The 12195-nt window shown below is 43.4% G+C and overlaps 1 protein-coding gene and 1 long non-coding RNA gene across 7 annotated transcripts in view; both read right to left on the minus strand.

Moving 5' to 3' along the window:
- The window catches only part of pex7 (peroxisomal biogenesis factor 7), a 73235-nt gene extending 68060 nt beyond the window's left edge, over positions 1 to 5175 (minus strand). For 3 of the 6 annotated variants that reach the window (XR_011340677.1, XR_011340678.1, XM_069887223.1), the window contains exons 1-2: positions 4947 to 5174; positions 1414 to 1471 (exon numbers count right to left, since the gene is read on the minus strand). Coding sequence is in view for 1 of the 6 variants with exons in the window: in XM_069887223.1 (XP_069743324.1) it covers positions 1414 to 1471; positions 4947 to 5070 (182 nt within the window). In the remaining 5 variants the exon portion in view is untranslated. Of the gene's footprint in view, positions 1 to 1413; positions 1472 to 4946 lie in introns of all 6 variants that reach the window. The other 3 variants (XR_011340679.1, XR_011340680.1, XR_011340676.1) reach the window with 2 other exon arrangements.
- Positions 5176 to 11424: 6249 nt separating this feature from the next.
- Positions 11425 to 11926, minus strand: LOC138737728 (uncharacterized). Its single transcript, XR_011341176.1, has 2 exons — positions 11816 to 11926; positions 11425 to 11570 (listed from the first exon to the last, which is right to left on the minus strand). It is a non-coding gene; the product is annotated as an uncharacterized lncRNA (long non-coding RNA).
- Between the last annotated feature and the right edge of the window lie 269 nt (positions 11927 to 12195).

Raw genomic sequence — 12195 nt, forward strand, 5'->3', positions numbered from 1 at the left:
ACTTTAGTCAATCTAACCCTTCTCTCTCTCAGTCCCCAACCCCCTATTTTTCTTAACATCCATGTGTCTATCAAAATCTTTGAAATGTCCCTTTAATATCAGCCTCAAGTATAACCCCAGCAATATATTTCAGGCACCCAGTACTCTGTGTAAAAAAAAACCTACCTCTGAATCTCCACTAACCTTAAACAGGTGTCCTTTGGTATTGGCATGGCCACATTGGGAAAAAGGTGGTGGCTGTCCACTCTATCAATGCCCCTCAATCTTATTTACCCCTATTATCGTCTCTCATCCTCTGTCGCTCCAAAGATTAAACTTGTAGCTTGTTCAACCTTCCCTCAGACATGTTCTCTAATCCAGGCAGCAAGCTGGTAAATATCCTCTGCTACCTCTTCAAAACTTCCACATCCTTCCAATATTACCAGAACTGAGCTCAATGCTCCAATTGTGGTCTAATCAGAATTTTAGAGCTGCAACATTACCTCATCGCTCTTGAACTCAATCCTATGACACATGAAGGTCAACTCACCATCAGCTTTCTTGACCACCCTTTCAATTTGTGCAGCAACTTTGGATGGATCTATGGATTTGGACCCCAAGATCCCGCTGTCCCTCCACAATAATAAGAATTCTATCAATAATCTTGCATTCTGCCTTTGGGTTTGACCTTCCAACACTTTTCTCCACCCTTTTCCAAGCTGAACTCCACCTTCCACTTCTCCAACCAACTCTGCATCCTGTAGCCTATGACAACCCTCTATACCCTCCACAACACTTGAATTTCTTCTTTTTTTGTCCTCACTCCCTCTCCTACTCAGAGAAGGAAGAGAGAACTGTTAGTTAAATGTTAGTTCTGATAACCAATTTATTGATTGTATATTCATTGCAATAAACTCATTGCAAGGATTAAAATATTGTAAAATCCCATAATTCAGCATGCTCACAACTTTGGTGGTGCCACACTACCATCTTATTTCCATTAATACCCCAAAATTCACATCTTTCTTTAGTGTGTAATAAATTTTCCAGTGAACCTGGTAAATTTAAAGAAAGCTTAGGAAACAAGGGCTTGATAAACCTGAGTGAAAAAAACAAGAAACCAGGCTCTAATAGGAGTAAAAGGAACAAATCAAACAGGGTCCCAGTCATCTTAAAGGGAGTGCAGGCAACATCATCCAGTGAGTCAGACGTCAAAGCAACAGGATTTCTGAAAGATCAGACAGATTATCAGACTTTTATTTTAGCTGGGCGTAAGAGTCACAATGTTTTCTCAACTTGACTTTCAAAAATAGTTACACAATAATAAAGGAACATTAAGTGTACACAAAGCAGAAACCCAAGTTTAATCATTTTTACCCCTACCACAATTTGATGTTAGGGACATTTTAAAAATCCTCTTTCATTTTACAGTACCTCCTGAAAATCTTAATTCCACCTTCCTCCTGTTCCAACACCACTAATGTTCCACATCCTGAAAGGCAATGCATGTAAAACAGTCAGGGAGAGTACACTACTGGAGCATAACAAATATAACATATTTATTACTACTGCATCAATAATTTGCATTAAAACATCCTATTGTACTTGCCTCTACCATTGTTGGTGGCAGCATATGCCATGCACCCACCATTCTCTGTGTGAAAAAACTTACTTACAAAAACATACTTCTCAGCACCTTAACTTTATGCCATCTTGTGTTAGCCACTTCAGCCCTGGGAAAAAAGCCTCTGGCCATCCATTTGATCAATGTCTCTCATCATCTTATACACCTCTATCAGGTCACCCCTTATCTTCTTTCATTCCAAGAAGAAAATACCAAGTGCACTCAACCTATTCTCGTAAGACAAGTTCTCCAATGCAGGAAGCATCCTTGTAATTCTCCTCTGCCACCTCTATGTAGCATCCACATCCTCCCTGCAGTGAGGTGACCAGAACTGAACACAATATTCCAAATGGAGTGTAACTGAATACTCTTTGGCTTGGCTTCGCGGACGAAGTTTATGGAGGGGGTTAAAAAGTCCACGTCAGCTGCAGGCTCGTTTGTGGCTGACAAGTCCGATGTGGGACAGGCAGACACGATTGCAGCGGTTGCAAGGGAAAATTTGTTGGTTGGGGTTGGGTGTTGGGTTTTTCCTCCTTTGCCTTTTGTCAGTGAGGTGGGCTCTGCGGTCTTCTTCAAAGGAGGTTGCAGCCCGCCAAACTGTGAGGCGCCAAGATGCACGGTTTGAGGTGTTATCAGCCCACTGGCGGTGGTCAATGTGGCAGGCACCAAGAGATTTCTTTAGGCAGTCCTTGTACCTTTTCTTTGGTGCACCTCTGTCACGGTGGCCAGTGGAGAGCTCGCCATATAACACGATCTTGGGAAGGCGATGGTCCTCCATTCTGGAGACGTGACCCATCCAGCGCAGCTGGATCTTCAGCAGCGTGGACTCGATGCTGTCGACCTCTGCCATCTCGAGTACTTCGACGTTAGGGGTGTAAGCGCTCCAATGGATGTTGAGGATGGAGCGGAGACAACGCTGGTGGAAGCGTTCTAGGAGCCGTAGGTGGTGCCGGTAGAGGACCCATGATTCGGAGCCGAACTGAATACTAATATATCTGAAACAGCACATTATGGCTCTAAAAATTGATCCCTCAGTTAATGAAAGCCCACACACCTTCATACCAACAAATACCCATTCTTAAACAGCTATCAAACTCTGCAGCAGCTTTGAGTGTTCTATGGACGAGGATCCGAGATCTCTCCGTTTTTTCCGAACTGCTCAGCGTCGTCCCTTTGAAAATTGTATTTTACCTTCAAATTTGACCTACCTAAATGAATCATTTTGCACCTTTTTGGGTTAAACTCCACCTGCCATTTCTTCTCAGCCCAGTTCTGCAGCTGGTCAATGACCCTCGGTAACCTGTAGCAGCCCTCCACATTATCCACCAACCTTCTTGTTATCCACAAACGTACTAACTCATCCTTCTACTTCCTCCTTTAGGTAGTTTATATAAAAAAAATCACAAAGACGAGGGGTGCTGGAACAGATCCCTGCAGAACATTTTTGGTTACTGACCTCCATGCAGAATATGAACCATCTACAGCCACCCTCTGGCTAGCCAGTTCTGTATCCACAGAGCAAGGCCTCCTCGGAATCCACGCCTCCTAACTTTCTGAATGACCTTCACTTTGGAAATGCCTTACTTATTAAATGCCTTACTGAAATCCATACATCCATCTCTCTACCTACATCAATGTGTCTTGTAACATCCTCAAAGTATTCAATCAGCTTCGTGAGATATGACCTTCCCCTGATGAAGCCAAGATGATTATTGTCAATCAAATTATGTCTCTCTAAATGCTTATAATCTGGACTCTCAGGATCTTCTCCAACAACTTGCCTACCACTTAAGTAAGACTCACTGGTCCATAATTTCCTAGGTTATCGCTAGTCATTTTCTTAAACAGAGGAACAAAATGTTCAACCTTCGAATCCGCCAGTACTTCTGTCCCTAGTGATGATGAGAAGATCACTGCCTGTGACTCAGCAATCCATTCCCTCACTTCCCACAGCAACCTTGGGTAAACTTTGCCTGATCTTGGCGGCTTATGTAACCATGGTTTTCCAAGGGTCCAACGCATTCTCTTTCTCAAACATTTCAGTCAACTTTAAGCCATCCTCACAATTGCCAAGGTCCTTTTCTCTGGTGAAAACTGAAGCAAAGTATTTATTCATCTGCTACCTCTTCCAACTCCATTCACACATTTGTATTATCACTCCTAATGGGCCCTATGCTCACAAGACTCATTGTCTTGTTCTTCACTTACTTGTAGAATGCCTTGTAGTTTTGCTTAATCCTGCCTTCTCATAGCCCCTTCCAGCTCTCCAAAGTCCTTTCTTAAGCTCTTCCCTGGTGATCTTGTCATTCTCTAGAGCTCCATCAGTTCTCATCTTCTTAAATCACTTGTAAACTTTTCATCTAAACTAGATTTCATTCATCCTCTTTACACCATGGTTCTTTCACCTTACCTTACTTGTATGGCACTTTGCATATAACTAAAAGGTTTTGACCATTATCCTATCAAAGTTCATCTAAATGAACTATCATTTTACATGATAGAGGAATTAGGGGATATGGGGAGAAGGCAGGTAGGTGGAGTTAGGTCATAATCAGCCATGATCTTATTGAATGGGCCATTTTTGGCCTACACCTGTTCCTACTTCCTATGTTCCTAAATTTCAACAATGAGAGTGCATTTCATTTTCTGAGACCTCTTGATTTCTGGTAATAAAAAAGTTTTATAAATTTAAAATTTCCATTACTCTCTTGACCTCCTGAGATCAGATTTGAAACTCTTTCAGTATTAAGTCAAAAATAACACAAAAAAATCTTGCTGGATTCTGCTTCAGACCAACCCCAATCAACTCATTCTACCAATGTCAAATCAAAATAAACAGGAGAGCATTAATATCGCAGAGGGGGGAAATCCCACAATATCGACCAAACCACTGTTCCTTTCACTGCAATATTCGGTGGATGACAAACTTTGCAGTCAATTGTAGATCGAGATGTTAGTTAAAAGCAGACGCATGAACATGCTTGGCGGCAGATCCGATTCATGTACCGAGGGAGGTGGAGACTGATGTGACCGAGAGGAAGGCCTGCACAAACAGATCACTTAGGACAAATAGACTGCTTCTCTGTTATATATTTGATCGTTGTTTCCCCCAAGCAAAATGCAGAAAAAAAGCAGTGTAATTTATGGATTCTATCTGACCCCAACATTCATGTATAAATAAATCCAAACATCAAATAAATTCAGCAAACAAATTGGGTTTTTTTTTGGGGGGGGGGCTGAACATGTCACTTTCTCGTGCACGAGTTCCTGCTCAGAGTAAAATCTAATTCTGTCATGCCTGACTTTAGTCTCAAACAAGTCTCTGGTGTATCGGCCACGGTACCTGCGATTCCGTAGTACTGCGAGGTAGCGCAGGCCACTCTGCAGGGGAAATAGGGAGATATTTCTACTGCATAACCGTGCCGGGCTGGCACCCGGAAGGTTTTAATGAAGATAGGCTCCGTCATTCTTCATTGTTGGATCACCCAACGTGAACGCCGACAAGCTTCCCCCCTGACCTGCGGAAGCTTCACAATCTGCCTCGGCGCAGCCGTGTCACGCAATGAGAACGCCGACCAGCCCAGATCCGGCTGCTCATCAACGCGAGTCCAATCGGGTGCCTCGGGATCGGACTGAGAAACATTGCAACACTTGCGTGCGAAGGCTGGCTGAGCCCTTCGTGCTGCTTCCAACCTTTGGCTCAGGATCCCTCGTATTTTTACTGAATTCCATTTTCATGCAAAATCTCTCTATGGCCATCTCATATTATACTAACAGTGTAGAGCCCCCCTCTCCAAATATACCTCATTCACAATAGGTCGAGGCTTGTACTAAGCATCCATCTCAACATTCATTGGAGCGACTTCATCCCTAACATCGAAGTACTCGAGATGGCAGGGCCCACCTCACTGACAAAAGACAAAGGAGGAAAAACCCAACCCCAACCCACCCATTTTCCCCTGCAACCGTGTCTGCCTGTCCCGCATCGGACTTGTCAGCCACAAACGAGCCTGCAGCTGACGTGGACATTTACCCCCTCCATAAATCTTCGTCCGCCAAGCCAAAGAAGAAGATAATTACGTTCACTCAGTATTTACAATATGTTAACACAATGATTTCTTCTCAAATTATCCCAACATTTGGGAAGTTATCACACAGCATTACCTAGAAACGTTGCTCAATGTTGCAGGTAGATTCAGCAAAAGGTCCAACTGTGAGAGTATCGAGAGGTGTTGGGAAAATAAATTGGGAGAGGTTTGTTAGAACAGATCACACACAAACACTTTAAAACAGAATCTTTGCAGGAGTTTTTGCAAGAGTGCTGAGACTTAGGGTGGACTGTTATTTGCAAAAGGCAACAAATGTAACAACATGCAGTAGCAGCTTTGTCTGGAAAATAGCATTTTCTCTCATGTGATCTTTGCTGGCAGAGAGCAGAAAAAAACGGGCTTTGTTCTCAGACTTGGAGTGAGAGAGACAGAGAGAAGAGGGACTCTTCGGTTCCAGACAGACTCGCTGGCAAGCTTTGGAAGGTCAAAGGAGAGGACTGGCTCTCCGGTGTTTCCTTTGGAATAGGTGAAACAGAAAGGAACTCTGTGGTGACCTGAAAGAAATAGGTTATCATCTGAAGAACCCTGAAGGGGGCAAGTTTTGTCAGCAAGACACTGGAGTGGCTGATTAAAAAGGAATCAGTTGTGGATGTCCTGGAACAAGAAAAACTCTCTCTCTGAAAACCAACAAGAACCCTTCTGAGTGGTAACCATTTACCTGTTAAGCACCAAAGCCTGGTGAACTTTATTAATGTTAACTTCTGTGCACAGTATAAGCATTGCCTGCAACCAGTGAACTTGGACAGTGAACCAAAGAACTTTGCCAAACTTACACACATAAACGACTGGCAGCAAAATCAAGGCTCATGGGATTGGGGGCAAGGTATTGATGTGGATTGAGAACTGGCTGGCAGATAGAAGACAGAGAGTTGGGATAAATGGCTCATTTTCTGAGTGGCAGGCGGTGACCGGTGGGGTACCACAGGGACCCCAGCTGTTCACAATTTACATTAATGATCTTGATGAGGGGATTGGATTGGATGTAATATCTCCAAATTTGCAGAGGACACTAAGCTAGGAGGGGTTGTGTGCACTGAAGAGGGGGTCAGGAAGCTCCAGTGTGATTTGGATAAATTGGGGGACTGAGCAGATACATGGAAAATGCACTACAATGTGGATAAATGTGAGGTTATCCACTTTGGTAATACAAACCGGAGGGCAGATTAATATTTGAATGGCAATAGATTAAGAGATGGGGAAGTGCAGAGAGACCTACGGGTACTTGTACACCAGTCTCTGAAGGCGACCATGCAGGTACAGCAGGTGGTTAAAAAGGCAAATGGTATGTTGACCTTCATATCAAGAGGGTTTGAGTATAGGAATAAGGATACCTTACTGCAGCTGTACAGAGCCTTGGTGAGACCACACCTGGAGTATTTGCAGTTTTGGTCGCCTTATCTGAGGAAGGATGTTCTTGCAATGGAGGGGAGATGAGGAGGAATTTCTTTACCCAGAGGGTGGTGAATCTGTGGAATTCATTGCCACAGAGAGCAGTAGAGGCAGGTTCATTGAATATATTTAAGAGGGAATTAGGGGTTACGGAGAGAAGGTGGGGACGGGGTACTGAACTTTAAGATCAGTCATGATCTCATTGAATGGCAGAGCAGGCTCGAAGGGCTGAATGACCTACTCCTGCTTCTATCTTCTATGTTTCTATTACACACGTGAGCTTAGAATTAGAAGGGGGTTAAGTAAGTTAAGTGAGTCAACAGAGATAAGTTTAAGTTGATTCTATTTTCATGTTCAAAGATAATTAAAAGCAACTTTTGTTTAAGTAACCCTTTATAGTGGTGCATATTGATGGCTTCTGGGTTTTGGGATCCTCTGGACTCGTAACACAACGAAGGATTTCTGACCTGAAACGTTAGAACGTTACAGCACAGTACAGGTCCTTCGGCCCATGATGTTGTGATGACATATATATTTCTACCAAAAAAAACTTCCTTACCTCATCACCCTTTAGCCGCCCGCGCACGGAGTTGTGGACCGGCCCACAAAATGGCCAACAAACATGGCGACTGCGCAGACCTGGGGGTGAAACCGGCCGTCGTTCCAGGTTGCCTCCCGCACAGTAGGAACTCCAGCCAATCCCAGGCTGGCGCTCCAATGACGCGGTGCCCTAACGACAGCACCTGGGGCCCATATAAATGCGATGGCCAGTGCAATAAACTAGTCTCGACTTCAAGGCTTTGGTTTGCATGTCAATCTTCTGCACGCTTGCATCAATACACTGTCCTTTACAGGCTTTGAGCTGTACAAGATTTGCATGGATGTATGGATTTATCTTCATTGCCCTGATGTCGTGCACACAGATCAAATTGTCCTTTGCCCCTGTATTCAGTTTGAAAGTAATATTTGTTTCATTTATCTGCAATGATACAGTCCACTTAATGAGCTCTCTGAACCCTTCTCCATTAACAATGGCGTGAAGCAAGGCTGTGTTCTCGCACCAACCCTCTTTTCAATCTTCTTCAGCATGATGCTGAACCAAGCCATGAAAGACCCCAACAATGAAGACACTGTTTACATCCGGTTCCGCACGGATGGCAGTCTCTTCAACCTGAGGTGCCTGCAAGCTCACACCAAGACACAAGAGAAACTTGTCCGTGAACTACGCTTTGCAGATGATGCCGCTTTAGTTGCCCATTCAGAGCCAGTTCTTCAGCGCTTGACGTCCTGCTTTGCGGAAACTGCCAAAATGTTTGGCCTGGAAGTCAGCCTGAAGAAAACTGAGGTCCTCCATCAGCCAGCTCCCCACCATGACTACCAGCCCCCCCACATCTCCATCGGGCACACAAAACTCAAAACGGTCAACCAGTTTACCTATCTCGGCTGCACCATTTCATCAGATGCAAGGATCGACAATGAGATAGACAACAGACTCGCCAAGGCAAATAGCGCCTTTGGAAGACTACACAAAAGAGTCTGGAAAAACAACCAACTGAAAAACCTCACAAAGATAAGCGTATACAGAGCCGTTGTCATACCCACACTCCTGTTCGGCTCCGAATCATGGGTCCTCTACCGGCACCACCTACGGCTCCTAGAACGCTTCCACCAGCGTTGTCTCCGCTCCATCCTCAACATCCATTGGAGCGCTTACACCCCTAACGTCGAAGTACTCGAGATGGCAGAGGTCGACAGCATCGAGTCCACGCTGCTGAAAATCCAGCTGCGCTGGATGGGTCACGTCTCCAGAATGGAGGACCATCGCCTTCCCAAGATCCTGTTATATGGCGAGCTCTCCACTGGCCACCGTGACAGAGGTGCACCAAAGAAAAGGTACAAGGACTGCCTAAAGAAATCTCTTGGTGCCTGCCACATTGACCACCGCCAGTGGGCTGATAACGCCTCAAACCGTGCATCTTGGCGCCTCACAGTTTGGCGGGCAGCAACCTCCTTTGAAGAAGACCGCAGAGCCCACCTCACTGACAAAAGGCAAAGGAGGAAAAACCCAACACCCAACCCCAACCAACCAATTTTCCCTTGCAACCGCTGCAATCGTGTCTGCCTGTCCCGCATCGGACTTGTCAGCCACAAACGAGCCTGCAGCTGACGTGGACTTTTTACCCCCTCCATAAATCTTCGTCCGCGAAGCCAAGCCAAAGAAAAAATTCTGCTGCTATAAACTAATTCTCACTCTGCATACTCCTGGTGTTTCTTCCACTCCTGGTACTATGTGATGTTTCTTTTCTTGTAAGAAAGAAACTTGGGTTCTTTTATCACAACTCTATTTTATTAGCTACAGTTCTCACGACCTCATGGAGGCATCCATTTTGAATCTACTCCTAGATGCAACCACTCATCTTCAACTCTCTCTAGTGATCAGAATTGTCTCTAGCACTCATCACTTCCGATCATCTCCCTCCCTCGACCCACAACCTCATTGTTTCCCAACCCTGAACTACCGAATTCTCCCTCAATAACCTGTCCTTTGACTCATCCCATTTTCTCCAAGTCATGGGTACCTGCATAGGTCCCAACTATGCCTTCCTTTTTGTTGGCTACGTGGAGCAATTCACACTACAAGCTGACACAGGCAAGGCTCCTCAACTCTTCCTCTGCTACACTGATGACTATGAAAATACAAATTAACTCATATGAAAATAGTTTATAAAAGGATTCAAAGTCTCTTCAAACTTAACAGAGGTATCAAAAGTGCAACTTCTCATTTTTTCTAAACTTAAACATGACATAACTTGAGAGAACCATTGCATCAAAGTAGGTGAATTGGGATCTTTCCATTAAAATGAAATGGCTCTTCAGGCCAAGTGTAGTAAAGGCTACAACCCAATGTGCAGAGGCGGGAACTCGACCCACCTCTGGAACCGTAATTCCAAAAGCAACACTTAACTTTTAAATCTGCAGAGGTCACCTGCTGAATCCGTTGTTGCCTTCTCTGCACTGAAGAGACTTGACGTAGACTGGGATATAATTTTGTTGAGCACTTTCACGCTGTCCCCTGCAATAGCAGGGATTACCACTGGCCAATCTTTTCAATTCCATGCCTCATTCCCATACCGACATATCTGTCCATGGCCTCATGCACTGCCAAACTGAGAATACCCACAAATTGGAGGAACAACACCTAATATTCTGTCTGGGCACTCTCCAACTAGATGGTATTAACATCAGTATCTCTGGTTTGCCCTCCCTTGATTCTTTCCCTCTTCCCCAATCCCTGTGTCTCCAGGTCCCCAGCTCATTCTCTTTCCACCCCATTCAGAAAGCTGCCCATTCCCCCATTGCTTCTCAGCTTCTTTTCTCTTCTGCCCTTCCAACATATCCACCTATGACTTTGCCTGTTGGTCTGTGCTCCTCCCCCTCTCCTTCTTTTTATTTAGATGCCTGCCTGCTTTTTGCTCATACCTTGACAAAGGGCTCAGACCCAAAAGCTTGTTTATATTTCTTTGCTTTCTTTGAATATTGTATGATCTGCTGAGATTCTCCAGCACTTTTTGTATTTAATTAACTCACCATTGCTGTGATTCACTCAGTTCAAACAGGTCAAAGAAGACCATCAATCCATAGACCAACACTAGAGTCCAAGCAGAAGTTGGGAATATCATTCATGTACAGTGATTCTTTGACTTGAATGTCTCTTGACTGTCTGAAATCATCACCTCTTTTACTTTTGAGGGGTTCAGCAAAAGAATTCAACACACCACGCGAACAATATAAAGAGACGACAATCTTGCCTGACTCCAGATCTGATACGGAAACTTTCAATTTCCCATTCATTAATCTGAACTACAGTAAAAATCCAAAATTCCAGACTGCTTAGGGATTGCGTTGGTCCAAATTTTTTAATTTTCTGGATTCTTGGGCAGTATTTTTTAAATTCAAATTTAAGGAGGAATAAAAAAAAAAGATGAACAGGTAGATTTTGATAGTTTATTCATTATCAAATATTATCAAATTCATTTATCAAAATGAGCAGTTTTTAAAAAAAATGTCAACAAACGTGGCAACGTTGTTGCCAGTGTGCATCTGTGGCACTTACGCATGCACACATGCACACAAAAGCCCCCAAAATTTATAAAGTTTTAGAGTTTTCAGGTGGTCTGGATTTCTGGCATCTGGTGTTTTGGACTTCCACTGTGTCCTGTTTCTGTCTGTTGCAGAAACAATGTCCAATTACATATTCCCTCTCCAAAACCTATGTTAGAAAACATGTTTTCTTTGCATGTGCAAGAAATTCTGTCAAAGACCTTCTCCTGGTCCAAAGTGATGAGACAAAATCTTTATTGAGGCATGTTGATCAGTCAGTTTCAACGTATCATCTTGATCGACCACTCTTTCAGCTTCCCTAGGCAACAATAACAACAGAAGAGCTGAACTCCCACAGAATGGTGAATCTGAAAAGTTTGAGAAAAGAATTATTTCAATTGATCAAAAATTAATGGATATTATTTCAAGTTCATACTTTGAAATAAATCAAGAAATCAACATTTATATGCAGCTCTTAAATCCTTTGCAGCCAAGCAAGTCACTGCACCAGTGGAGCAAGAGCAGCAAACGTTCCCACAAACAACAGTTCAATTGATCACTTGTTTTTAGCAATGTTTATTTTGTTGTAAATCTTGGCCAGGGATCACTGTACCTTATCTTGCCTTCCACAGTATTAAGGGAGTTTACATGCCTTTAAAAATAAAAAAAAGTCTCAGTTTAAATCCAAAAGATAGTATCACTGGCATCGCAGCACTCTCTTGGTACTCAAACAGATGGCCAACAAGGATTTCCTGGAGTGAAAATTGAACATACAGTTCTAGCTCTGATTCTGATAAAAGCAACACTGACACATCTCCAAAAGCTCCAAGTCTTGTGAGTGTTTACTTCAAATATATATAATATTTCACTTAGCTGGTGAATTAATTTTTCCAGACAAATCGACAATTTCTAAGCTATCAACTATCACAATTAAATTAAAATTTAATCTAATTACTGACCCTAATGAAACAAATAATCTTTCAGAAACCTTTT

Source organism: Narcine bancroftii, chromosome 6, assembly GCF_036971445.1.
Source record: "Narcine bancroftii isolate sNarBan1 chromosome 6, sNarBan1.hap1, whole genome shotgun sequence".
In the NCBI taxonomy this organism is placed as follows: domain Eukaryota; kingdom Metazoa; phylum Chordata; class Chondrichthyes; order Torpediniformes; family Narcinidae; genus Narcine; species Narcine bancroftii.